Below are 21,552 nucleotides of genomic sequence, written 5' to 3'. Positions count from 1 at the left end.
CTAGCTCCAGCCATTGCATGTTGCAGGCAGAGAAAAATTCAAATTTACCCATACTTGGATGATTGCCTGATTCAGGTGGGCAGTCAGGAATTGTGATTACAGCACCTGACATTTGTAAAGAGACTTCTAACTTCACTGGGGTATACCATCAATGATGAGAAATCACATCTGGTATCCAGCCAACAGATTGTATTTCTGGGAGCAAGCTTGAACACAACTTCCCAGATGGCATTTCTCACCCCAGAAAAACATTTATTTGACAAACTACTTTAATCTACTGACCACCAAAACCCAGCTATCTGAAAGAAAAATACTGCAAGCCCTGGGGTTCATGGCCTCTTGCATTTTACTAATTCCATATGCAAGACTGCATATGAGGAAACTTCAGTGATACAAAGTCTCTGGTGTCAACATTCTCAGGATCTGGAAACAGTGATTCCTATCATTCCTTGCCTAAGGACAGAGCTCCTTTGGTGGGCAGAGGCCTGCTACCACAACAAGGGACTCCCTTTCACTCAGCCCCCTGCCACCCAAACCCTAACAGATGCATCAGACTATGCATGGGGGGGGGGGCTCACATGGCAGGACATTGCATTCAAGGCAAATGCAACTGCATATCAATCAAAAAGAAATGTTAGCTGTCCAGAATGCTTTGACAGCCTTCAAAGGCCTTATTCTTCCAGGACAGCTATTGGTAAAGACGGACAACACCACATTTATATGGTACATAAACAAGCAGGGGGGAACCCATACCTACCCACTCTGCAGATTAGCCATGGCTCTGTGGAACACAGCCTTGAGCAACCAAGTGTACCTGCAAGCTCAGTTCCTGTCAGGCAAACTAAATTCACTAGCAGACGACTTAAGCAGAAATCTAATGGACCCACATGAGTGGAAACTGTAACCCAAAAGATTCAAACTTCTGAGGCACAGGTGGGGGGCACCAGAGGTGGACATCTTTGCTTCCCCTCAGAACTATCAGTTGAGCAAATATTGCACCAGAACTCCCCACAGCCAAGCATGGAAAGTGGATGCCCTGTCCTTTAGCTGGGAAAACCTCTCAGTCTATGCCTTTCCCCCTCTGCCCCTCCTCTCGAAGGTTCTACTAAAGATCAAACAGGATAAGCCAAGGACAATCCTGATTGCACCAGACTGACCATGCCAGCACTGGTACCCCTCTCTGCGCAGTCTGACATTAGTGCCACCATGACACCTGCCTCAGACCTCTTCCTTGCTGTCCCAACAGGAGGGCCAGATTTTTGCATCCTCAGCTACAGACCCTGAACGTAGCAGCCTGGCTCATCCCCTGAACTCATCACCAACAACCCTCAGTAAACAGGTGCTGGATGTCATCCTTGAGGCAAGGAAGCCTAGTACTAGAAAATCCTAGTCGGAAAAGTGGAAAAGATACTGTTCTTTGAGACAGTCTGTGGGAATGGACACAGCTTTGCCCAGCTTACTTCGTATACTAGATTACTTAACAGAAGTGCTCCACAAAGGCCTCTCCTGCTCTTCAATTAAGATTCATACCTCTGCCATCTCAGCTCATTATAATACTGAGCCACCCCTCTTCTCTCATCCTCTGGTCAAACAGTTCCTGAGAGGAGCCAAAAATGTAAGACACCCCAGGAGAGCTCTCACTCCAGCCTGGAACCTTAACTTTGTATTGGAAAAGCTCACTCTTCCACCCTTTGAACCTGCTGCTACAGCAGAGTTAAAATTCCTCTCATGGAAAACAGCTTTACTTCTAGCCATGACTTCAGCAAGAAGAGTGTCTGAATTTTGCAGGCCGTTATGGCCATGGAACTCTTCATTATCTTCCATGCGGACAAGGTTTCCCTCAGGACCAACCCATCATTTATGCCCAAGGTGGTAACTAGTGTGGCTTTAAACCAATTCATTCATTTGCCAACTTTTTTCCCTAATCCTCAGAATAAAGGGGAAAGGATCCTGCACTCTCTGGATGTGCAGAGGCAGCTTATGTTCTGTCTGGACAGGTGTAAGCATTTCAGGAAATTGCACCAATTGCTAGTCAGCTTTGATGCAGGGGCAGAGAGCAAGACCATTTCAAAGCAAACCATTTGTAAATGGATAGCATACTGCATCCATTTCTGTTGCAAACACCATGGGAAACCTACCCCACAGGGGATCAGAAAACATTCCACTGGGGTTTCATCAACCTATACAGCAATTCTCAGGGGAGTCCCTACCAGGGGCATCCTGGAAGCTGCAACCTGGAGCTCTGTACACACTTTGACCAAGCATTACCACTTGCCTATCTTTTTTAAATCCGGAGTTGGATTTGCCTCAGCAGTCTTACAGGGCCTGCTTGCCAGCCCTAATGCTTCTTGACTGCCTCCACCCTTCCTCAGCTTTGGGAATCGACCTAAATGTGATGACTGCAATAGTGAAACACGAAGAACATAGTACAGTTGTGTACACTTACCATAAATGTAGATGTTTGAGTGTATTCACTGTTGCAGTCCTCGTTACCCTCCCTCCAGCCCCCTGACTTCTCTTTACTTCTACCTATCCTTTTTGTTTGACATATATCATTGGAATTTGTTTTTTTTGCTGGGGGTGTTCCACACCGTGTAATTGCTTCCTATTTTGGGGGCTCCTGACATCTGTGGCTAGAAAAACTGATGTAATGGCATTGGCTGCATGTTTTATACCCCCTGCCGACTTGACGTCATGGAAGAAGCGACAGCATCCGACACAGAAATCCCAAGTCTCTGGTATTCAGGCTGACTGAGGGCTACCTGCAGGCAGATAACCCAAATGCGATGACTGCAACAGTGAATACACTCAAACATCTATGTTTATGGTAAGTGTACACAACTGTACTTTCTGTCCTTAGAAGGCATGATTGGCTTAATGAACAGACCTTGCCAGACCATGTCAAATCAAAATTATTGGATGCGCCATTGAACAAAGAAAAGTTGTTTGGCACCAAGGCAGAAGAGGTCTTAAAAAAGCTGGAAGAAAAAGCTAAATCTATGCAGACAGTTAGACTTTTTACAAGTTCAGGCTCTGAGGTTCAGTAGGCATTGCCCCTCAAAGCACTGGTCCTTTCTGGCCCCCTCCAGGCCAGCTCAGCCAATACCCAGTTTAACCAGACCCCCCCAGACAGCAGTCCCAGGGAATGCAGAGATCTAAACAATAGAGTTTTTCCTCTTCAAAAATAGGGAGTGCTAAGCCACACCTTATGATAAGAACTCGCAATTACTTTACACTTCCATCCCCTCCCTCTGCCCACCTGCTCTTGCCCCTAGTAGGATGAAAACTATCCTTCCACGCAAGCAACTGTGGGCCACCGTTGCCAATGACCACTGCGTCCTCAACAGTGTCCCAGGAATACAAATTTTATTTCCACACACTGCTAACCTCAAAAGGGTTCCCAGATCTTTTTCCAAACCAGTGTACAGAGGCGAAAAAGCAAGTCCATTCCCTGCTCTCCATGAGTGCAGTACAGCATGTTCCTCAGACCAGGTTTCTATTCCAGACTCTTCTTGGTACCCAGAAAAGGGGGCACTTGGCACCCAATCCTCCATCTATCCATTCTAAACATCTTTCTGGTGATAAATTCAAAATGCTCACCCTCCACCAGCTTCTTCCTAGGGTTTCCAAGGATGCTTGGGTGTAGGCACACTAGACCTAAAAGAGGCCTACCTACACATCCCTATCAGGAAATCTTGCAGGAAATATCTACGTTTCAGGGCAGGATCTAGGCACATTCAGTTCTCTGTGCTTCCTTTTGGCTTATCCACTGCTTCCAGAGTTTTCACAAAATGCCTGGTTCCAGACATTGTTTTTTGCAGACAAAGAAATATTCAAATTTACCCCTACTTAGATGATTGCCTGATTCAGGCAGACAGTCAGGAAATGCTGTTACAGCACCTGACCTTTGTAAAGGACCTATTGACCTCCCTGGTTTATTTTGTCAACAAAAATAAATCAAAACTAGTCCCCACACAAAAAATTGTATTATTTGGAGCAAGCCTGGACACAGCATCCCAGATAGCATTCCTTACTACAGAAAAAAAAGCCTACCTGACAGGCTACTTCTCTCAACTAGCCACCAGAACTCAGTTATCTGCAAGGAAAGTCCTGCAAGCTGTAGGGCTCATGGCCTCCTGCTTTCTACTCATTCCATATGCCAGACTACATGTGAGGAAACTACAATGGTACCTAAAAATCCTTTGGTGCCAACTCTGTCAAGAACTGGAAACCATCATACCTATAATACCCTGTCTAAGGAAAGATTTTCTTTGGCGGGCAGCAGCATGCAACCACTACAAGGGACTTCCCTTCTCACAACCCCACGCCGCTCAGACCATCACCACAGACGCATCAGACTATGCCTGGGGTGCACACCTGGACAGCAGGTGCATTCATGGCCATTGGAACCCAAATCAAATACACCTGCACATCAACCAAAAAGAGATGCTAGCTGTCCAACATGCCCGGACAGCTTTCAGACCCCTACTCTCCTTGGGGCCTCTAGTGATCAAAACAGACAACACCACAATGATGTGGTATATCAACGAGCAGGGAGGGAGTCACTCTTATCCTCTCTGCAGGTTCGCCATGACCCTTTGACACACGGCCTCAGCCATGCAAGTATACTTGCTAGCACAATTCCTGCCAGGCTCCCTAAACTCTCTGGCAGACCACTTAAGCAGAAACCTGCTAGACCCACATGAGTGGCAGCTAGACCACAGAACTTTCAACCTTATAACCCAGAAATGGGGCACCTCGAAGGTGAACCTCTTTGCCTCCCACTCCAATCATCAGCTCAGCAAATTCTGCACCAGGGAACCTCACAGCAAGGCCTGGGAAGTGGATGCTCTATCCTTTCAATAGGTACACCTCTCAATCTGTGCACTTCCCCCTCTACCACTCATTTCAAGGGTACTGCTCAAAGTAAGGGAGGAAAAACCAAGGGTAGTCTTGATTGCCCCAGACTGGCCACGCCAGCACTGGTACCCACTGCTGCGCTGCCTGTCACCCCTGCCACCATGGCACCTACCTCAGATCCCAAAACTCCTGACTGAGAAGAATGGAGAATTCATGCATCCACAATTGCAGACCCTGAACCTGGCAGCCTGGCTTTATTCCCCGACCTCTCCTCCAGCTGCCAGCCTAAGCAAACAAGTCCTGGATGTTATACATGAGGCCAGATGCCCCAGCACTAGAAAATCTTATGTTGACAAGTGGAAAAGGTTTTGCATCTGGATCCAGGCTAAGGGAGCCGAAACAGCACAGCTTTCCCTACCTCTCATCTTGGATTACCTAGCAGACCTACTACACGGGGGTCTGTCCTTCTCTTCCATTGAAATTCATGCCTCTGCCATTTCTGCTCATTACAGCACAGGGCCACCTCTCTTCTCACACCCTCTCATCAAACACTTCCTTAGAGGGGCTAACAACTTAAGGCCACCCAGAAGAGCTCCTACCCCAGCTTGGGACCTTAACTTTGTGTTGGAAAAGCTCATCCTACCCCCCTTTGAGCCTGCAGCTTCAGCGGAGTTAAAATTCCTCTCTTGGAAAACGACCTTTCTTTTGGCCATCACTTCAGCTAGAAAAATTTCAGAGCTACAAGCACTCATGGCTGTAGAGCCCTTCATCATTTTCCATGATGACAGGGTCTCCCTCAGGACTAACGCATCCTTCATGCCTAAAGTGGTGCCCAGTGTGACTCTCAACCAATCCATTCATTTGCCCACCTTTTTCCCTAATCCACAAAGCAAGGGGGAAAAGGATTCTGAAAACTCTAGATGTGCACAGACAGCTCAGATTCTATCTGGATAGGACTAAATCTTTTAGAAAAACTGACCAATTGTTAGTCAGCTTCACAGCAGGGGCAGAGAGCAAGGCCATATCCAAACAACCTCCAAATGGATGGCACACTGCATCCATTTCTCCTACAAACAGCATGGGAAACTGTCCCCAAACGAGATCAGGATGCATTCCACCAGGGTAACCTCCACCTCTGCAGCTTTTCTCAGAGGGGTCCCCACCAGGGACATCCTGGAGGCTGCAACATGGACTTCTGTTCATACCTTCAACAAGCGTTACCACCTGCCTATCTTCTCCAAATCCAGGGCAGGCTTTGCCACCGCAGTCTTGCAGGGCATCCTAGCCAGCCTCCAGTTTTCTTGACTGCCTCTACCCTTTTCTTCAGCTTTGGGAATTAACCCAAGTGCGATAACTGCCACAGTGAAACATGCAGAACATAGTAAAGTTGTGTACACACATACCATAAATGTAGATGTTCGAGTGTATTCACTGTTGCAGTCTTGGTTTCCCACCCTCCATCCCCTTTGTCTCTCTCTCTCTCTCTTCCTCTCACCTTACAGGGAATTTTTGGTATTTACTTTCTACTGGTGGTGTTCTTCCACCATAACCTAGCTCCCTATTTGCGGGCTCCTGACAGTTGGGGCAAGAAAAACTGATGTAATGGTGTTGGCTGACTGATTTTATACCACTGACAATCTGACGTCAGTCCTGGAGCAATAGCAACAGCAACTGATGCAGAAATACTAAGCCTCTGGTATTCAGGCCGACTGAGGGCGACCCCTGGCAGGATAACCCAAGTGTGATGACTGCAACAGTGAATAAACTCGAACATGTACATTTATGGTAAGTGTACACAACTGTACTTTTCTATCCACAAGACCCAGGGGGGGGGGTTAAATCTAAGATTTACAGGAAGGAAACCTTTTCCAATTCATGCATCTGGTTTTCCAGTGCACACCCACCTTTTCAAAAGAAAGTTATTATTAAGGGCCAGTTGGTCCATGCTAGTCGCATGACCTCTTTGGAAGAGGATTTTTACATGGAATGTAACCTTTTAGAAAAGATGTCTGTAGAAGTTATCCAAGAAATCTGATCTTGAAAGTAACGGAGGAAGGCTGCACTGGGAGGAAGAAGTACCCCCTGATTTTAGGCAAAGGATCCTTTACCTTGTGTAATAAGGCATCAGGAAGTGTACCCGATCAACGGTACAATAGGGCCTTATTTACCAATTTTACTGGGGGCACCTATTGTATTAAAAACATATTAGAGAGGGAATGGACCAAATTTACTGAGTTTATAGTTCTTGATATTTTTAAGGAACAACCTTTGAAGGTAGTTTTTAGGAAGGTTCATAATATTAAGAATGTATTAGAACAGACTAACAGACAAGTTTATTCCTATAAGAAAGCTAGTACCTTTAGATGTGGAGCATGCCACCAGTGTCCCTACATTACACATGGTGAGTGTGTTTTTATTTGAGCAAGACACAAAACACTGAATGGTAGGATATACTCCAATTGTAATTAATCTGGCCTAGTATACCTGGCATATTGTGATTCCTGTGATGGATTCTACGTAGGGAAAACTGAGAGGCAATTGAAGCGTAGTATCTATGAACACTAGAAAGATATTAGAAACCAAAACACCAAGAATGCATTATTTAGGCACACCTTACAATGTGGGGGGCTAGTTTTAAATTCTTTGTAATTGAAGTGGTACTCAGGGACATGAGGGGGGGGTCCCTGGGAAACCAAATTAGAGTTTAGGGAAACGTATTGGCAGGTAGTATTTTAAGCAAACAAGCATCCGGGACTCGATCATATTTCTCTATATCCCTTATTAAAGTTAAGGTTGGCCAAGCTTTAGCTTGTTTTACAGGAATTTCAACTTATGTTTAAATGGCTTGTAGTAGCATTAATAATATTGAGCAACAGTCTACATGATTTATATATTTGTATGAGAGTGTTTTTATGTTTTAATGCAAGATTGCAGCTAGCATTAGTGATTAATCATTTTATTGTGTATATGTTTTTAATGACTTGATTGAAGGAAAGGAGAGATGCTATTTAATGGTGTGGTCTTATTTTCAAGTTATGTGATGAAGTCTGGGAGGTACTCGAACGAAAACGCATTGAATGTACTTTGAGCGTTAAATTGCTTATATACTATTATTCTGGTTGCCAATAAAGGAGTGAACTGCCTGCGTTGGGTTCTTCCTGGTTGGTCCAGTGTACGAGGTTTTGAGTTTTTTATTCTGGACTATCTCCGGTTTTCTGGTTTTGGTATTGACAATTACCACAAGCTTACTCAGACATTGGACCTATTTACACAAAACAAGGCGTGTTCGATGCATCCCTGTTCCAACTAACTTGCAACTAGCTGCCTGAGGAATAGTCTTAATGCCTTTTATGCACCTATTTTCCGAGGATGTGAAGCAGGTATTAAAGAAAGCTTGCTTACTAGAAAGTTGTATGTTAACAAATGCAAAATATTTCCTAGTTGGTGCCAAGACAAGAACTGGGTTCTTTTTAAGGCTAGTGTTTCTCTGGCTCTGCATTGTATGTGTGAGTTATCCTCTGACCTGTTTTACTCCTCCTTCAAGGTACTCCCATAAGCTATTTTGACATGTCTGCCCATGGGTTCTCATCTTTCTATGTATTCACATGTGAAAATAACTAAAATAAAGTAGTTTGAGGCGCCCACACTCGGTTTGCAGCCACAATCTAGCAGGATCATACACACAGACCTTTATTGGTTATAGTTTGTTTGGTGGTTTTCCTTATTGGTTTGTGGTTTTGTCACATGTGAAAATGTTTTTGAAATGGACATTGAATACTATATCTCAGAAAACAGGTGGCTCCTCCTTGGTATCTTAATTTTGTCTTGAATAACTTAACTCTTGTTACATTTGAACCAGCTCATCAGAGTGATTTGAGATTCTTGACGTGGAAAACTGTTTTAGTGATTTCTTTGACTTATTCAAGAAAAGTACTTGATCTGCAAGCTCTTACGTGGGGAGGGGGGTCAACCTTATTTTTTTTTCCACAAAGACCAGGTCTCCCTATGAACAAAATCCTTCCTTTATGCAGAAAGGGGTGTCAAGTTTACCTTGAGCCAAGCTATCCCTGTCTTCCTTCTAGAACCTAAAAATGAGGGTAAAAGGATAAACCCATACCTTGGATGTGATCATATCCAAGGTATGGGAGAACCTAAAAATGAGGGAGAAAGGGTAACCCATACTTTGGATATAAACAAACAACCCTGATTTCTTGAAAGAACTAAAACCTTCTGAACTTTTGTTTTTCAATTCTTGTGAAGGTAAGAAGAAAGGACAGCCTATGTTAAAACAGATTATTTCCAAATGGTTCTTTTACTCTATTACCTAATGTTATACTCACAACAGCAAGGCAATTCCAGGCAAGATCATGGCTCATTGTACTATGGCTTAGCTTTTTCTGTGGCTTTTTGGAAAGGGTTGGATTCCAGAAATATTCTGAAAGCAGCAGCTTGGTTCACTTTACAAACCACTAGAAACTAGATTCCTTCTATAGGTCTAAGACGGGCTTTGCTGGGATGACCCCCCCCCCCATCCTTCCTTCCTCCAGTCACTTTAAGCTATGGAAGTCTACTCTTATTGCTAAGGCTACTTTGTTCTTCAGCTCTGCTCAGGATGGCTGTTTAGGTGCAAGGAAGATGCCTTTAAGATTTGGAAGCTGGATGTCTATACTATCCTTAGCTGGATGTATATAACTCATGTAGTTAAAACTACTGCAGCAGTGATCATTCAAGCATCTACTTTTATGGTACGTTTATGTACATAGCTGTACTTTTCTCACTGGCAGAAAGTTTCTGACTTGTGCCAAGGTTATAGACTTGGCGGACTTTAGTGAAATACATATTTATGTATTTGGTGTATTGTGACAAGGTGTATATGTGAATAGGTGTGTACATATACCAAATTGCGTATTCTTCCAGAAATTTACTGAAATGTAGCGGTGGAAAGAAGCATCATTGCCAAGGACCCATTGCAGTGACTCTTCTCATAATGGGTGCTAAAATGAAATGGCACCCTTTTTCTTTTGTGTTTCTGAATGGGTGAGTTAGGGACTTTAATTCTGGAGTGAGTCATACTATGTTTGCAACTGGATGAAATCAGATATTTGTATCCTGTGGAGATTGTTGTATCTACTTCAGCTGAATTTGTTAAAGAAGTTTAGGAATGCTATGTAAAAATGTATTCTGTTTTAAAACAATTGTCCTTTTTTATGCTCCATGGTAGTGTGTTCAGGGTGAGGGTATTATATCTGTAAGTGTTATAGGCATGTTTATTTTCCTTTAGAGCTCTGATAATTTTTCCCTCCCCACAGGACTAATCGAGATGGGTCAAGTCATGCCTCTAGCAGCCGCCAAAGCAGTACAGATAGTGAGATAAAATCATTGGAACCACGCCCATGGAGCAGCACAGATTCTGATAACTCCAGTCGGAGTCTGCGTCCACCTGTCACTAAAGCCAGCAGCTTCAGTGGCATTTCAATACTAACACGTGGTGACAGCATTAGCAGCAGGTGCCCCAGGGCAGGTAAATGAATTCATGCATTTGCTTGTAGTAGTAGTAGTTGATCCTTGTCTTTACCGTAGTACTGAAAATGTCCAACAAAAGAAGGCAGTGTGCCCTGAAATCACCTCAGCAAAATTAATTAAGAGTAGATAGATATCTGCAGTAGTTTTATATTGTACTAAACACATGATGTATTTAAACCCATTTCTATTTATTTGTAAGCTTTTGTCATTAGTGTTGCAGCTTATGTAAGGGTGTTCCTCAGTTTTTTAGTACTTGGTAGATTATGTCTCTGTTGGTTTATTATGCTGCTGCCTACTCTGACAGAGTTAGACAACCTCATCCTAGAAAAGCCATTTCATTTGCAGAGTGCACTGGGAAAAGTTGGTCCTAAACTTAGATGATGCAAGTGTTTTTCTGAATATAACATTTTTTTGAACACTTTTCATTGTTTTAGATATTCGTATTGAGTTGTTTTATTTGGCAGGAGCATTTGAGAGATGCAGTCATCTTTACTTAATATTTATTTATTTTATTTATTTAATTTATTTATTTTACATTTGTTAACCGGGAAAGTCCAACTGGATCCATATCCATTTTCATTGGAGGCCTGGAGAGAAAAGTTCCAGAAATACAGTATATATTAAACAAATATAATAAGTATAATACTAACAGCTCAAATAATAAAGAATATATACAAAGATGAGAGAAAAAAATTGTATTGTTAGGAAATAAGGGAAAGGAAGTAGTATACTATGTGGGTAGAGATGTCAGTAGAAATAAGGAGAGAAAAAACAAGAAAACAATATATATAAGCAAGGAGCTGCTTAGAGAGGTATGCTGAGGGAGATTAACCTGGGCAAGTGCAGGTACATAACCAGTGGTTGGTGAAATAATGTTTTGCTGCAATTTTAAACTTTGTTAGAGGGGGTTCTAGGGTTAAGCAGGAGGGAGTGAGTTCCAAGATGTTCATAGTGTTACACTGCTGCAGTCATTACACTTGGGTTATCCTGCCGTCAGGCGGTTCCCCAGTCGGCCTGAGTTCCAAAGTCTTGGTCCGGTGTCGGTTGCTGTCGCCTCCTCCCTGACGTCAGTACAACAGGGGTATATTAGATGCAGCCGACGCCATTTTCTTCAGTCTGTCTTGCCACGCGGTGCCCGAAGCAAAAGCAGTTCGCAAGTGCCGGTCGGCCAACTCCTGAGATTTTCATTCCGAATCCAGAACCAAAGTCATCTACAAAGCTAAGTACCCCGTTGGGGAAACTTTTTCTTGCCTCAGACCGATATCAGTAAAAGTTAATAACTGTATTTCTTGTGGAAAGCAAATACCTCATAAGGATTTCCATTCCTATTGTATCCCATGCCTAGGCCCAGACCACGACGTCACTGGTTGTCGGTTTTGTGCTGGGTTTAACAAGCGCACTATTAAACGTCTGTTTGATTTTGCCCGACATTATTTTAGCAGAAAATTCAATTACATCATGCAGTCTGAACTTCCAACGACCGGAATACATAAAAAGTGCAAAGACAAGGGCAGGCATCTGAGGCCCAAAACTAATGACGAGGCCTCTTCTAGGCCGGTCGCCAGTTCTCCGGTTTTCAGCGAGGTGCCTTCGCAGCCCCTGATGACCGCTACCACAGACTGCCTCCGACTCCCACGCGGAGCTCTCTGGGCCTTCGGACGCACAAGTTTTTCAGCCTACCGAAACTAACTCTTCAGAGGGAACCGAAGTAGCTGAGCAGTCTACAGCTTCAGAGGGTGTTTTCAGACCTACCCAGTTAACCATTAAACCCTCTGCTAAGTCTAAGCCCCCCCTCCCCCGAAAACAAAGGAACAGATGCAGCATTCTCCAGGACAGGCCTCCATGCCTAAAAAACAAATGCTCAAAATGGCCGAAGACCTAATCACCCTGATCAGGGGGTCCCATCCCCCACCTGATAAAAGTCCCAGACAGGATGCAGACTATGAATCTTCCGACTAGGTGTCCATTTCTTCATATTCATCCTCAGACCTAGTATATTCTTTACCCCCATATGAGGATTCTGATGCTGAGGAATCAATTCCATCAGCCTGTCCGCCTGAGGACTACTCCTTTGGGGAGACCTTACATACCATGAGGGAGCATTTCCATTGGGAAGGCCAGGATTACTCAGAATCCAAGAAAAGGCTTGGAGACTTCCTTTTATTACCTCAACACAGACCCTTTGCTCTTCCGCCAGTGTTAGATATTGTGGATGATGTGTATACTGAATCCAGCTTAAATTCTGACTTCTTACACTCCAGCCCAGTTAAACCTGATAGATACTACAGAGTCCCTGACTCTCAAATTTCTGTATAAAAGCCCTGTTGCTGACCCTGAAACTATTTATCAGGGACCCAAAGGGATTGAGGCCTAATCAGCAAAAAACCCAGTTCCCTCTGACAGAGATTCCAGAGCATTAGACAGATGGGGAAAGAAAGTATATATGTCTGCAACTTTAGCAATGAGAGCCTTAAATTGTCAGTTTCACATGCTAAAATATCAGCAATTTTTGGTGTCTCATTTGAAACAAAAGATGCTTCCAGATTCAGATCCTCCTAATTTTAAAGAAATGCAGGATTTATTGCATGCAGCTGAACAAGTGGGAAAACATATTTTGCAATGTGGTTTTGATTCCTTAGAGGCCTCCTGTAGAGCAGCAGTTACAGGCTCTGTCATTAGAAAACATGCTTGGTTAAAAGAACATACGTTACCAGATCATGTTAAGGCAACATTATTGGATGTAATTTTGCAGTTTGATGTGTTGTTTGGAGTTAAGGCAGAGGAGGTATTAAAGAAGATGGAGGATAAGGCAAAATCTATGCAAGCGGTGAAGGATTTCTTACAGGTTCAGCCTCCTCGTTTTAGCAGAAATTGGCCAACAAAGAATTGGTCCTTTCCAGTCAGACAGACCTCAAAGGGGCAGATACAGACGTCCAAGAGGTATAGGTGAAACACAAGTTCCTTACAGGCCTCGACAATGGGATACACCAGGCCAGAAAGAAGGGGAAGACAGGCCTCAACCATATAAAAAGCAGCCTCAATGACTTCCCACTACAGCTGCCAAACAGCTCTCTCTTGGCAGCCCCCTTAGGAGGAAAACTGGCACTTTTCTATCACAATTGGCATTGCATCACCAAAGACAAATGGGTTCTCAACGTTGTAGCTCAAGGTTACAGGTTCCACTTTCACACTCTGCCAAGGTTAAAAGGAATGCCAAATCTGCCACCAAATCAATGGGCAGAGGCTCAAAAACAAATTATAGCCCTCATGGACATGAGAGCTATTCAAAAGGTACCACCACAGGAGCACGGACAAGGATTTTACTGAAGACTCTTTCTGGTTCCCAGAAAGGTCAAAGCCTGGAGACCCATTCTGGATCCTTCTTTTCTAAACACTTACCTGGATGTTCCAAATTTCAAAATGTTGACACTACAGCAGCTTCTTCCCATGCTGGGCAAGAAAGCTTGGCTCGTGACTTTGGACCTCAAGGAGGCATACCTGCATGTCCCTATCAGACAAAATTGCAGAAGATACCTCAGATTCATAGTAGGTTCAATGCACTATCAATTCTCTGCACTGCCCTTTGGCTTATCTACTGCACCCAGGGTCTTCACAAAGTGCCTGGCACCAGTAATTGCATTTTGCAGACAAAAAGGAATTCAAATTTATCCGTACCTGGACGACTGCCTGATTCAAGCAGAGAGCAAGGACATTCTTCTAAAACATCTGGCGTACGTAAAAAAGTTAAGTTGCTTGGGGTACACAGTGAACGAAAAGAAATCAAAACTAGTGCCCTCACAAGAGATAATATTCCTGGGTGCCAGCTTGAACACAACGGCCCAGATGGCTTATCTCATGCCAGACAAGCAAAGACAACTGACTCAATACTTTCAATTGATGGCAACAAAGACCCAACTCCCTGCAAGAAAAATTCTGCAGGTCGTGGGCTACATGGCATCTTGCATACTACTAATTCTCTATGCCCGACTGCATATGAGGAAACTACAATGGTACCTAAAGAGTGTATGGTCTCAACACTGCCAAAGTTTGGAAACAGTTATACCACTAATTCCTTGCCTTCAGCAGGAGTTTTGATGGTGGGCTTAAGCTTGTCACCTCAACAAGGGACAGCCTTTTACTCAACCCACAGCCAGGCAAACACTGACAACAGATACATCGGATTACGCCTGGGGAGCACACATGACAGGAAAATGTATTCAGGGCGAGTGGCCCGTAGAGCAAAGGCATCTTCACATCAATCAAAAAGAGATGCTAGCAGTACAAAATGCCCTTATAGCTTTCAAGAACCAGCTGCATCCAGGACAACTACTACTAAAGACAGACAACACCACAGTTATGTGGTACATAAACAAGCAAGGGGGCACACACTCCTACCCCCTCTGCAGACAAGCCATGACCTTGTGGAACACAGCTCTAGACTACCAAGTTCATCTGCAAGCACAATTCCTGCCAGGAAAGAAAAACACACTGGCAGACGACCTAAGCAGAAACATCATGGATCCCCACGAATGGGAATTGAATCCACAAATATTCAGAATGATAACACAAAAATGGTGGAGCCCGGACATAGATCTGTTTGCATCCCCAACAAACTGCCAGCTACAGAAATTCTGCACAAGGAGTTACCATCCACAAGCATGGAAAGTGGATGCCCTCTCATTCAGCTGGAAAAACCTGCAAGTATACACTTTCCCACCTTTACCACTCCTTCCAAAGGTACTCACAAAAGCCAGGCAAGAAGAGCCAAAGATGATCCTGATTGCAGCAGACTGGCCACGCCAGCACTGGTACCCAATCTTAAACAACTTAGCACAAGAAGCACCCTGGATTTTGCCTCAAATCCCACATTTGCTGACACAGCACAACAATCAGATACTTCACAGCCAGCTAAAGACCTTAAACCTAGCTGCATGGAAAGTTCCTTAGTCAAGCAAGTAATGCCTCTCTCCAAAGCTGTTATGGATGTCATTCTGGAGGCCAGAAGGCCTAGTACCAGGAAAGCCTACTTGGATAAATGGAAGAGATAATGTGCCCGGAACCAGACGCACAGCCTTGATCCTCTTGTCCCAAACATTCCTCAGATGCATCAATATTTAACTGAGATGCTGGACAAGGGCCTCTCCTGCTCATCCATCAAGATCCACGCCTCTGCCATTTCTGCTCATTACAACACGGATCCAGCAATTTTCTCTAATCCTTTTCTCAAACAGTACCTCAGAGGGGCTAAAAACATAAAACCGCCCCATAGAGCACCTACTCCAACTTGGGACCTCAACTTTGTTTTGGAAAAATTTACTTTACCTCCTTTTGAGCCAGCTAACACAGCAGAATTAAAATATATCTCTTGGAAAACTGCTCTGCTACTGGCAGTAACATCAGCACGAAAGGTTTCAGAATTACAGGCACTAATGGCAGTGGAACCTTTCCTCATTTTCCACCAGGACAGGGTGTGTTTAAGAACTAACCCTACGTTTATGCCAAAGGTGGTGTCAAGTGTGGCTCTAAACCAAACTATTCACTTGCCAACTTTTTATCCAAAACCACAGAACAAAGGGGAGTGACTACTACATTCTTTGGACATTCACAGACAGTTACGCTTCTACTTGGACAAGACCAAAGCTTTTAGAAAATCTGAGCAATTATTGGTAGCATATGCTGCAGGAGCACAGGGAAAAGACATTTCAAAACAGACTATTTCAAAATGGATAGGACATTGTATACGTTTCTGCTATACACACTATGGGAAACCTGTACCTAGCAGCATTAGATCTCACTCCACCAGGGCAACAGCCACTTCAACTGCCTACCTCAGAGGAGTACCTACCAAGGATATTTTGGAAGCAACAACATGGAGTTCTGTGCATACCTTCACCAAGCATTACCATTTGCCTTTATTCTCCAAATCTAGAGCTGGCTTCACCACTGCTGTGCTGCAGGGACTTATAGCCACCCCTAATGCCTTATAGAACCAGCCACCCTACCTCAGCTTTGGGATTCCACCCAAGTGTAATGACTGCAGCAGTGTAACACTATGAACATAGTACAGTTTTGTACCTACCATAAATGTAGATGTTCGAGTGTAAACACTGCTGCAGTCCAGGTTACCCTCCCTCCTTCCCCTCTTACTTGCTGTTACATACCTAGGTCTTCTACCCTTTACTACCTATGGAGTATTTGCTGGTAACTGAAAATTGTTGTTTGTTTTTCTTTTGTATACTTTACTAGCAATTTGAATTGCCTACCTATTTGGGGGCACCTGAGATCTGGGGCAAGAAAAACTGAAGAAAATGGCATCGGCTGCATCTAATATACCCTGTCGCACTGACGTCAGGGAGGAGGCGACAGCAACCAACGCCGGACCAAGACTTTGGAACTCAGGCTGACTGGGGAACCGCCTGATGGCAGGATAATGCAAGTGTAATGACTGCAGCAGTGTTTACACTCGAACATCTACATTTATGGTAGGTACAAAACTGTAATTTCTTGCTATGCAGTTGGAGAATAGTGAATCACCGGCATGATTGCAGGATTTAGAGGTCTTTAACATTAATTTGTCATTAGATCTCAGTGGTCTGGTACTGGTGTGAGAGATAATTAAGGATTGTATTCCTGGTACTCATAGGTAGGTACTAGGCTATCTGCACAAAGTCATATATAAGCCTAGCCAGAATGTGTTGGCTTTCGCCGCCCCTTTAGATTAGTTCCCTGTGCTTCTGTCCAGCAGAGCCACTGACGTGATCCCCAGGGTAAACTTCCTGTTTCCCATCCACTCGTCAAGGTTTCTCCTGAAGAGTGTTCCTGAAGAGCTCTGCCTAATGTAGATTGGAATCTTGTTCTAGAGCATGGGAAGTCTCTGGGACAGGAATCTATCCCTCCAGCACGTGCTATTTATTGTTGTGGTGAGGTTTAGATCCCTAGAGCATGTGGTTCGAGGGGACATGGTTTTCTTTAGGTGGAGCATGTCCATCAATTCTGGGTTGGACATGGCCTTGTATGTCAGGCAGAGATCACCTCTGAGTAGGCGGTGTGCAACAGAGTACAGCTGGAGATGTTCATCGTGTTTCACTGTTGAAGTCATTACTCTTGGGTTATCCTGCTGGCTGGCTACCCTCAGTCGGCCAGAATTCCAAAGTCTAGGTCCGGCGTCGGTTGCTGTCGCCTCTTCCCTGACGTCAGTGCACCAGGGGTATAAAAAATGCAGGCGAAGCCATTTTCTTCAGTCTTTCTTGCCGCGCAGTGCCTGAAGCAAAAGCAGTTTGCAAGTGCCGGCCGGCCGAATCCTGAGATTTTCAAATCCGAATTTCAGAACCGAAGTCTTCATTAAAGCTAAGTACCCCGTTGGGGAAACTTTTTTCTTGTTCCAGACCGATGTCAGAAAAAGTTAACAATTGTATTTCTTGTGGGAAGCAAATATCTCAAGGATTTTCACTCTTAACTGTATTCCTTGCCTAGGCCCTGATCACAATGTTGCTAGTTATCGGTTTTGTGCTAGATTTAACCAACGCACTATTAAGCGTTGGTTCGATTTTGCATTTCATTACTTTGGCCAAAGATTTAATTATATAATGCCGTTGGACCAGCGGACAACTGGAGTTTACAAAAAACGCAAGAAAAAGGATAGGCATCCGAGGTCCAAAACCGAAGACAAGGCCTCTGCTAGGCCAGTTGCCGGTTCTCAGTGAGGCGCTTTCGCAGCCCCTGGCACCCGCTACCTCAGAGCCACAGGCCGCTTCCGACTCCCACGTTGAACCGACTGGGCCTCTGGATACTCAAGGTATTGGACACACTGAAATCATTCTCTCAGATGGGTCTGGAGTCGCTGAGCAGGCATCGGCTTCTGAGGGTGTCTTCAGACCTACACAACTATATATTGAGCCATCTTCAGCTTCAAAGACTAAAGCAGCTCTAAAGACAAAGAAACAAGTGCAGCATTCTCCTACTCAAACTTCCATGCCTAAAAAACAGATGCTCAAAATGGCCGAAGACCTAATTACTTTGATCAGAGGTTTCCATCCCCCTCCTGATAAGAGGCCTAGGCAAGAGACAAAGTATGATTCTTCTGATCAAGTTTCTATTTCCTCTGATTCCTCTTCTGAACAGGATTACTCCGTGCTTCCTTATGAGGATTCTGATGCTGAAGAATCCATTCCTTCAACCTCTCCTCCTGAGGATTATTCTTTTGGGGAAACCCTGCAATACCATGAGGGAGCATTTCCACTGGGAGAGCCAAGATTATTCTGAATCTAAGAAAAGGCTCCGAGACTTTCTGCTACTTCCTCAGCACAGACCCCTTGCTATTCCACCTGTTCTCAGGGTCCCGGATTCTCATGAATTCCTATATAAAAAACCCACTGCTGACCCAGAAACTATATCTCAGAGTCCCAAAGGGGTTAAAGCTTCCACTGCAAAAAACCCTGTCCCCTCTGATAGGGATTCTAAGGCTCTAGACCGATGGGGGGAAAAAGTCTGCACTTCTGCTACCCTGGCTGTAAGGACTCTAAATTGTCATTTTCATATGCTTAAATTTCAGCAATATTTAATGTCACTACTTAAACAGAAATTGTTGACAAATACTGAATGTTCAGAGAACAAGGAATTGCAGGATTTATTGCATGCAGCTGAACAAGTGGGAAAGCATACTTTGCAATGTGGTTATGATTCACTGGAGGCCTCTTGCAGGGCCGCTGTTACAGGTTTTGTTATTAGAAGGCATGCTTGGTTAAAGGAACAGAATCTGCCTGATCATGTTAAAGCAAAATTATTAGATACACCATTACAGCATGATACTTTGTTTGGTACTAAAGCCGAAGAGGTGTTGAAAAAAATGGAGGATAAAGCAAAATCCATGCAGACAGTCAAGGATTTCTTACAGGTACAGCCACCCAGGTTTAGCAGGAACTGGCCTTCTAAAAAATTAGTCATTTCCAGTGTCAGACAGACCACAAAGAGGCAGATACAGGCGTCCCAGAGGCAGATCTCAGCCCCAAGGCTCATACAGGCCTAAACAATGGGGTGCTCCTACCTCCAGAAATGGAGAAGACAAATCACAGCCTTACAGGAAACAGTCCCAGTGACTTTCCTCTACCAGATCCAAGCACTTTTCTTTTGGAAGCCCCCTTAGGGGGAAAACTAGCACTTTTTTCATCAAATTGGCAGATGGTTACCCAAGACAAATGGGTCCTGAACATAGTGTCCCTAGGCTACAGGTTCCATTTTCACACACTGCCAAGGTCGAAAGGTATGCCAAACCTGCCACACAATCAATGGGCAGAGGCGCAAAAACAAATTACAGCCCTCATGGACATGAGGGCCATTAAGCAAGTACCACAACAAGAGCAGGGGCAAGGATTTTACTCCAGACTTTTCCTAGTACCCAGAAAGGACAAAACCTGGAGACCAATACTGGACCTGTCTATACTAAATACGTTTCTGGAGGTTCCAAAATTCAAGATGTTGACTCTACAGCAGCTACTGCCCATGCTGGGCAAGAAGGCTTGGCTTGTAACTTTGGACCTAAAAGAGGCATACCTGCATGTCCCAATCAGACAATCCTGCAGAAGATACCTCAGATTCATAGCTGGTTCAATGCATTACCAATTCTCTGCACTGACCTTTGGCTTATCTACTGCTCCCAGGGTCTTCACAAAATGCCTGGCACCAGTAATTGCGTTTTGCAGACAAAAAGGAATTCAAATGTTATCCCTACTTGGACGACTGCCTAATTCAAGCAGAGAACAAAGACATTCTTCTAAAGCATCTGGCATTTGTAAAAAGATTACTAATTGCCCTAGGGTACACAGTAAACGAGAAGAAATCAAAACTAGTGCCCTCTCAAGAGATAATATTCCTGGGTGCAAGCTTAAATGCAACTGCCCAGATGGCTTCTCACGCCAGACAAACAAAAGCAACTGACTACTTCAAGAAATTGGCAACAAAAACCCTCTTATCTGCAAGGAAAATCCTGCAGGCCTTGGGTTTCATGTCATCCTGCATTCTACTAATTCCATATGCCAGACTGCATATGAGGAAACTACAATGGTATCTAAAAAGTGTTTGGACTCAGCATTGCCACAGCCTGGAGACAGTAATTGCAATCATTCCCTGCCTGCAACAGGAGTTTCGATGGTGGGCAGAAGCCTGTCACCACAAGGGTCTGCCATTCAGTTTACCCACAGCCAGACAGACACTGACAACGGATGCATCAGATTATGCCTGCGGGGCCCATATGTCAGGAAAATGTATTCAGGGCACATGGCCCACAAACCAGATGCATCTTCACATCAGTCAAAAAGAGATGCTAGCTGTTCAAAATGCCCTGACAGCTTTCAAGGACCTGCTTCACCCAGGACAGTTACTGATAAAGACAGACAACACTACGGTCATGTGGTACATAAACAAGCAGGGAGGTACACATTCCTACCCCCTCTGCAGACAAGCAATGACCTTATGGGGCAAAGCATTGGCTTTTCAAGTTCACCTGCAAGCACAATTCCTGCCAGGAACAAAAAATACTCTGGCAGACGAACTAAGCAGAAACCTCATGGATCCCCACGAGTGGAAACTGGATCCACAAGTCTTCAGCATGATAATAAGGAAATGGAGATGCCCAGACATAGATCTAATTGCCTCCCCTCACAACTGCCAATTGCAGAGATTTTGCACAAGGATTTATCACAAGCAAGCATGGAATGTGGACGCCCCATCCTTCAGATGGAAAAATCTAACAGTTTATGCTTTTCCCCCACTGTCTCTCCTTCCCAGGGTACTCCTTAAAGGTCAGACAAGAGAAGCCAAAAATGATACTGATTGCAGCAGATTGGCCACACCAGCACTGGTGCCCAATCCTAAAGAGCTTGTCTCAATGTCCAGCATGGATATTGCCTCAAACTTCTCACTTGCTGACCCAACAAAACAATCAGATCCTGCGCAGCCAACGCAGGACCTTAAATCTGGCAGCATGGCGGATAATGTAGCCATTCAGAACACTCCTCTTTCAAAAGCTGTTATGGATGTTGTCTTGGAGGCCAGGAGGCCTAGTACCAGAAAATCTTATGCAGAAAAATGGAAGAGATTCTGTGCTTGGAACCAGGAACAAGGCATTGACACGTGTGTACCAAATATTCCTCAGATTTTACAATACCTAACTGA

The 21,552-nt window shown here is 44.2% G+C and overlaps 1 protein-coding gene across 1 annotated transcript in view; it reads left to right on the top strand.

The window, feature by feature from the left end:
• R3HDM2 (R3H domain containing 2) overlaps positions 1–21,552 on the top strand; it is a 2,908,810-nt gene that overhangs the window by 1,029,539 nt on the left and 1,857,719 nt on the right. The window contains exon 8 of the mRNA XM_044083626.1: positions 10,170–10,381. Coding sequence (XP_043939561.1) covers positions 10,170–10,381 — 212 coding nt within the window. The remainder of the gene's footprint in view (positions 1–10,169; positions 10,382–21,552) is intronic.

Source organism: Protopterus annectens, chromosome 9.part0 (assembly GCF_019279795.1).
Source record: "Protopterus annectens isolate FY-2018-M chromosome 9.part0, PAN1.0, whole genome shotgun sequence".
Taxonomy (NCBI): Eukaryota; Metazoa; Chordata; order Ceratodontiformes; family Protopteridae; genus Protopterus; species Protopterus annectens.
The sequence above is the reverse complement of the archived record's forward strand: the minus strand, read 5'-3'. Positions and strand labels throughout refer to the sequence as shown.